This window comes from Condylura cristata, unplaced genomic scaffold, assembly GCF_000260355.1.
Source record: "Condylura cristata isolate star-nosed mole 26May11 unplaced genomic scaffold, ConCri1.0 scaffold00015, whole genome shotgun sequence".
Lineage (NCBI taxonomy): Eukaryota > Metazoa > Chordata > Mammalia > Eulipotyphla > Talpidae > Condylura > Condylura cristata.
This window is the reverse complement of record NW_004567116.1, coordinates 34,476,726-34,483,970: the sequence shown is the minus strand read 5'-3', so window position 1 is coordinate 34,483,970 and position 7,245 is coordinate 34,476,726. Positions and strand designations below refer to the sequence as shown.

At 37.0% G+C, this 7,245-nt stretch overlaps 1 protein-coding gene across 1 annotated transcript; it reads right to left on the bottom strand.

Moving 5' to 3' along the window:
* Positions 1-4,792: 4,792 nt before the first annotated feature.
* Positions 4,793-5,740, bottom strand: LOC101630893 (olfactory receptor 502). Its single transcript, XM_012725300.1, has one exon. The coding sequence runs from the start codon at positions 5,738-5,740 to the stop codon at positions 4,793-4,795; it is 948 nt and encodes a 315-aa protein (XP_012580754.1).
* Between the last annotated feature and the right edge of the window lie 1,505 nt (positions 5,741-7,245).

Sequence of the window (7,245 nt, the reverse complement as noted above, 5' to 3'; positions counted from 1 at the left end):
AAAATGCACAGACATGTGCATAAGAATGATGTTGGATTATTCTTTTACTCCATGCAGAAAAAATAAATTCCAAATGAATTAAAATCTTAAACGTAAGATCTGAAACAATAAAATATACGGGAGAAAATATCAGCCATAATTTCATGATATTGATGATTAGAATGTCTTCGGAGACTACACCCTTATTAAAAGGAAAATAAAGACAACAGTAAAAACTCAAAAGGTTTTTACACAGTGGAAGAATGTTTAAGATTTTAATCCACTTGGAATTTATTTTTTTCTACATGGAGTAAGAAAATAACAATCCTAGTGTCTGTTTACATACACTGAACAGACCAAAAAAACTTAGTTATTCACCTTCATCTGATGGTTGCCAACTACCTCTGTCTAGTTTCTCAACTATAGTTTGTGAGTACAACCTAACTTTAGAAAGTAAAATGTTCTCAAGTGGTAAATGAAAATCATTACATCAGATTAGCTCACATAAGTCAAAACCTTACCCCCCGAAATAAATATTAATCTTATTGCAATAAATATAGTCATTGATACACTACAGCAACATTGCAGTCTTATTATTGTTTGCCTTTGAGGATAACTCTCTGAAGACACCAGAGACTCAAATGTGAGTTCCAAATCACCAGAGATCATTATCACACTCTAAAGGGAAAACTGAGCTATTCACTGCACACAAACACAATGAACCTTTTTAAGAGTTCTGTCAATTCTCAAGCAATCTCAAGTTTTCTATTTTTTTAAGGTTTTGGTGCACTTTCACTTGAAAATTACTGGGACAATGAATAATAAATTATCTCATTACCAAATCTGACTCAAATTTTAATATTTTATGGTAAAGAATACTAAACTTCAAATATAGGATGACAACCCAGCTTCTTTCATTCTACATAAGCTCATCTCCTGTTTTTTTCCTATAAAGATTTATTTATTTTTGCACACAGAACTAGGGTAAAGGCCAGAGGAGCAGGGGTGGTGAGAGGATTCACCAGAGACAGAGATTCACCAGTACTTCATCAATCTGCCTGTTCAATACCCCACTCTGTCTCTGGTGAATCCTCTGACCGCCCCTGCACCTCTGGCCTGTACCCCAGTTCTGTATGCATAAATAAATAAATCTTTGGGAAAAAAGTTCATTTCAGACAGACTGCTGGAATAGCCACTCTTTCCTCTTACACAGGCTAGTCAAATCCTAGTAAACTTGACGGGTGAAATCAACTACTGTTCAAAAAATAACCATGATGTAAGAAAAAAGTACTTCATCTAAAAATAAACTTTAAAAAGTACAAGTGTTTAAAAGTGAATCAACTAATAAAGAGCTGATATAAACTTAAAAAAATTCAAGACATAAGTGACACAGTGACAATCTATGATTCCCAGCTGGCTCCTGACTTACAGTTTTCTCTCCCCCCACATCAACCTTCCACTGTATCTCCTAAAACTGGCTAACCTACAGTCTGCTCCTCAGCACAAGTGCGATACTCAGGATCGGAGATTCCTCTGAGTGCTCCCTCCCTCCCTTCCTGATTTCTAAGGTCAACTTTTATTGGTTGGTTTTAGAGTTTGTTTTTGTATGACTCTTTGCTTGGTTTCTGTGTATTCCATTTATAAGTGACATCATCTGGCACTTACTGTTCCACTTTTGGCTTATTTCGCTTAGCTTATTCTCTTTGAGCTCCACCCATGGTGCTACAGATGACTTGTGTATCTTTGCTGATGGCTGCATCATATTCCATTATGTATATATACTCATCTTCTTGATCTACTCATTTTGGGGGAGGGAAGACTTAGGTTGTTTCCATAGTTTTGGCTATTGTATATTGCGATTCAATAAACATGAGAGTTCAAGTCTAATCAGTGTCTGTATGCTATGGGTAGATACTAGGAGTGTAATTGCTGGGTCCTAGAGCAGGTCTGTTTTTAAGAATGTTGGGAGCAATTGTGTTGAATCTGTAGTTTAGCCTGGGGGATGTTACTGTTACTGAGCAATAGGGTCTTCACCTGACATGCATAGATCAGATTTTTGTGAGATAGATAGAAGGGAAGCAAACTGAAATCTAATTAAGAAGGGACATGAACTAAAGACTTCTTCCACAACATGGGGGAATAGTAAGATTTGTTTGACCCTCTCCCTTAAGGACAACTTAAACAAACAAAAACATTACATTTACTCACAGAAAATTTCAAAACTTCATTGTCAGACACAGGACTTTCCCAGAGATCTGACTCCCAGGTCAGTGGTTTGTGTGGGAGAGACCAGGGGCAGGGAGTGCGAGGGCAGTGAGAGCCCAGCCATTGCAGCCAGCCTGCAGCTGGACACCTGGCGGGCGGGAGGGCTGGCTAGGGCCGCAGAGGCAGCTTTCAAGAAGGGAGGTGGTGCGTCATCCCAGCGAGTCTTTTCAGGGGCGGGGTAATGCAGACTTCAGCTTGTTTTGTTTTTTTTTGGTGTAAGTTTTCTTCTAAAAAGTGATACGTCTTTAGCACAAATTTTTTATGTAGTATTTTTTTCTTGTAAATCAGTTTTCTAATTTTATTTAATTTTTGCTTTGACCCATGGATATCTAACAATGCATGAATTCCTTGCCAGGTGCATATTCTCTATTTAACCTATTGTTACTAATTTCTAGGTTTACTGCTGTATTTTACAGGCAATATCTTAGGTATTTGAAAACTGATTTTTTTAAAAACCTGCTCAATTAAAAAAAATGTACTTTAAAATAAAATAATGTGCCTTCTGAAGTTGATTTCTGTGTTGTAAATATCTTCAATATATATTCATTATTTTTGGTTTTCTATGATTATATATTTATTTGTATATTATGTGCCTATATATTCAATGTCTTTCATATTTGGAAATTCTATTTGAAAATATAATAACTAAACTGTGTATCTATAAAAGGCAATGAAAGCACAGAACAGAGAACACAGAAAACACATCCAGAAAATGAGAAGTAATAGATGATCCAATTCAATTAAACTAAATAAGGGTGAATTATTTGTCTTTATTATAACTGAAGTACCATTGTTTTACATCTTTGTAAATATTTTGACAATACAGGATTTATTCCCATTAGTGCCTTGCATATGAAAATTTTAAATAAATTCATATCATAATCTGTATCTATTAATTCCCATATTGAAATCTCATTGGTTCCATTTCCATGCTTTGTTCTTTCCACTGTCATGTTTGGTATCTTCTTTCTCTTATTCTGGTCATTTTCTTCAACTGGGTACTGATTATTGTACTGGAATAGTTATTGGTAGGAATAGCCAAGGCTTCAATTGTCTGTTTACGCAGCTTCCCGAGGCACCGCCTCTTACATCCAAATTCAAGGCTGAGACTCAAGCTCTCCAGAACTGCAAACTGTGCAAGACTTGGTCACTTCAGGCTACCCTGACCCGGAGAACATAGGTGAGGTGTATAAATCAGAATTCTCACCTGGACATGCTCTGGACTTTGACTGACACCTCTGTCTTCCCAGAAGAACACTAAACCCACAGACCAAGTCAGTAACACCTCCCGGCTTGCCCAATTCTCTCATATTTGAGTGTTAGATCCACTTTTCTGGTTCTCAGAGTTTATCATGAGGTAAATTCTGGTTATCTTGAAGGCGCTACTGGGGATATTTCAAACATTTTTAACATTTTTATCATTTACTTTAGTGGTGGTCACCATGGGATTGATTAAAATCACCAAGCTTGCCATTCATTGAAACAGATTACTCAAAGGCAATTGTACCCAAGTGAGTGGAAGACCACCCTGCACAGCCAGCCACAGGCAGCCACAGCAACAGGAAACGTCCCAGTGAGGCCTGCCTGGCACTGCTCATAGGTTAGCCTTCCTTACTTTGTTCTACTTTCTCCTTCTACATAGCTCCAGTCCTTTCCAATAGTCAAAAACACTAATGTGCAGTGAGATAAATTATTTGAGAACAATTATCTTTGGTTGCTTTTAACTTTACTCCCAGGGCTGTGACAGTTTCTGTAATATAGGATTAACTCAGCATGATTGCTGACTGTATAAAGAACAAAAAGTTAAGGAAATGATGAATGCCCTCCAGACTGTCAAGATGGAATTTGTGTCTGAATCATCAAAGGGGGAGCCGGAAAAACAAACAACATGGTTGTCATCAGTACACAGAAATTCATCAAGCCCCTCGTGGGACAATCAAAAGAGACAATCTGGTTCCACCAGCTTCCTGACAGGATAAAGGTTCACATGAACAAATCATCCCAAGAGTTTGTGCACTTCAGTTTCTAGGGATTTCAGGAATTCTGCTCATCCCCACATAGAAAGGGCCTGTTTTAAATAACAAATGACAACTCACCCTTTGTTCCTGGAGTCCCCTGTATCATGTCTGGAGCCAGAGCCCGGGTGCACATGCCAGAATTGTGTGGATGTAACAAACCCATCCCCAGCAGATAACTTTCTGACATCAATTTCCTACCTTTTTCTGCGTTGTCATTTTCTCTTTGAATGATAGCTACCACATTCATGTTATAGAATGTTATAGAAAGCGGATGGTTTGAAAGGATGGATTCTTTCATGTAAACCAATTTGTGCTTCTGGTTGCAAATGTAACCTCAGTTTTTACCATGTAACTTACAATATGTCTTTGATTTATAACTTGATATCAAAACATACACTTCCTACTTTTCCTAAAAACTCCACACTAGCTAATGACATATAGAATGATAGTTCTATATGCCACAGAGGCATAGTTTCATTTTATTAATTAATTTATGGTATGTTATAGAAAATACTACAAAGTAACAGCCTTCAGTAAGAACATATTTTTCTAGCAAGCTGTCTCTTCAGCGCACCCTTAATTTCATTGTTCCTGAGGCTGTAGATGATGGGGTTTAACATAGGGATCACTACCATGTAGAACACAGATATCACTTTATTCTGGTCAGTTGAGTAACTGGACTTGGGCATGACATAGATGAAGGTGATGGTGCCATAGAAGAGAGTGACCGCTGTGAGGTGGGAGGTGCAGGTGGAGAAGGCCTTGTGGTGCCCCTCAGTGGAGCGCATCTTCAGGATGGTGATGAGAATGTAGACGTAGGAAACAGCTATGACACAAACTGTGACCACAATGATGGAACCAGCAGTAAATGAGGGGACCTCCGCGGGGATGCTGACATCAGAACAAGAGAGTTCCACTAAAGGAGCAAAATCACAGAAAAAATGATTCACTTCATTTGGCCCACAAAATAACAAAGAAAAGAAGGCCATAGTAAAGGAAGAAGCATTGAGAAATCCACCGATGTAAGCCACTACAAGTAACTGAACACACACTGGCGTGGACATTTTGGTGGAATAAAGTAGTGGGTGGCAGATGGCCATGAAGCGGTCATATGCCATGGCCGCCGGGAGGAAGCACTCAGCAGTCCCAAAGAAAACTGCTGAACCAAGCTGGATGCCACATCCAAGATAAGAGATGGTATTCCTCTCTATCAGGAAGTTTAACAGCATATTAGGCGTGACAGAAGAAGAATAGCCGATGTCAGCCAAAGCCAAGTGGCTCAGGAAAAAATACATAGGATGATGGAGCTGAGAAGAGACTCTGATAAGAATTATTGTGCTGAGGTTGCCAGATATGGTCACCATGTAGATACAAAGGATGATTATGAAGAGGATGACCTGAAGGATGGGGTCGTCAGTTAAGCCCAATAAAATGAATCCTGTTATTGTGGTGTGGTTCCCAGTCCCCAGGGGATCCATGAGACAATGTACCTGCTGCAACATGAAACTGTAAAGAAACATTGCAGTAAAAATGTTGTATACTCAATTTTTTATTTTTCATCAATACATGTATGTGAAGTCATTAAAAGTAAAGATATTGAAGCATAATTTCATGTTTGCATGATAGTGTTTTTCTTTAATTTTATCAGAATTACCCAAAGAATACAAAAACACTAATTTGAAGGGATAGATGCACTGCTATGTTCTGCAGTACTACTTATAATAGCTAAGTTATAAAAATCACTTTGATCTCCAACACAGATGACTGACTTAAAAAGATGAGGTGGATTATTATTCAGGGTGGATTATAATTCAGCTATTAAAAGGTAAACTGCTGTTTACAACAACATGAGTGGATTGGAAAGGACTGTGCTAAGAAAAATAAGCCAAAGGGGAAAAGCAAAATATCAGATGATTTCTACCACTTGTGGAATACAGAGAAACAAAACAAAGTCTAGAATTCGGCTGTAGAATTGAAGCCACTGGGGGAGAGGAGGTGGGACAACATTGGAAGGGAGCCCAATGGTACACCATAAACACACATGGGTGCTCTGCTGTGGGTGGGGTGTGGTGATGTGCATCGAGGAGATGTGATCCTATTATTCTGAATCATATATAGTGATATAAACCATTGTTGCTTCAAATAAATTAATTTTAAGAAAATAATTTTAGTAGAAACAACTGAAAATATCCTTCAAACAATGCCTAATTTTCTTTTTATAACATACTACTTTCAAATACACATTGAAAGTCACTGGGATCAAACAATAATATGACTGCATTTATATATTTGTATTTATATTTGTTGTATTTATTGTATTGTTGTATTGTATTGTATATACTGAAGATATATCACCCAACTTGGTGCTAGATTTACCTAGGTCTACCTCCAAATTTTCCAACTTTATACTAAAGATTCCAATGTGTTAGTGCCTTCATGCTAAAGCATTGAAATCATAAAGTAAGACTGATGAGATAAAACATTGTAAGCATCACAGATGTGTGTGTGTGTGTGTGTGTGTATCATAACAAGGCTTTAATAATATCTAACATCAATTACTACATGCTTACTAAATGATAAAAATATAATTATATTTATATTGCATGAGTGTATTAATAAGTAGGCTGCCTATTTTATTTTCATAAAATATTAATATTCAATGTTTTCTTTTGAATGAATAAACTATGCCAAGAGAGGTTATGTAGCTTGACAAGGTTATATAATAAATGATAGAGTCACAGATGGAAACCCTAGATTGCCCTTTAATAAATAATCAATAAATAAAATTGTATAATACTACTGTGATGTCAGTACACCTGACAATAAATGACCAACAGAGTCCTTTAGATCTTCTGAAAGTTATATATAACTGAGGAACAATGTTATTTACACACTTCACAATATCAATTAAATCCATTTATAAAAAGGAAAAATAAAATTTACTAATCCAGAAAGAGGATGTTTGAAGTAGGTTGTTTATTGT

Excerpts from the sequence above, each read along its gene's own strand:
- LOC101630893 (XM_012725300.1), bottom strand. The coding sequence starts at position 5,740 with ATGGATCCCCTGGGGACTGGGAACCACACCACAATAACAGGATTCATT.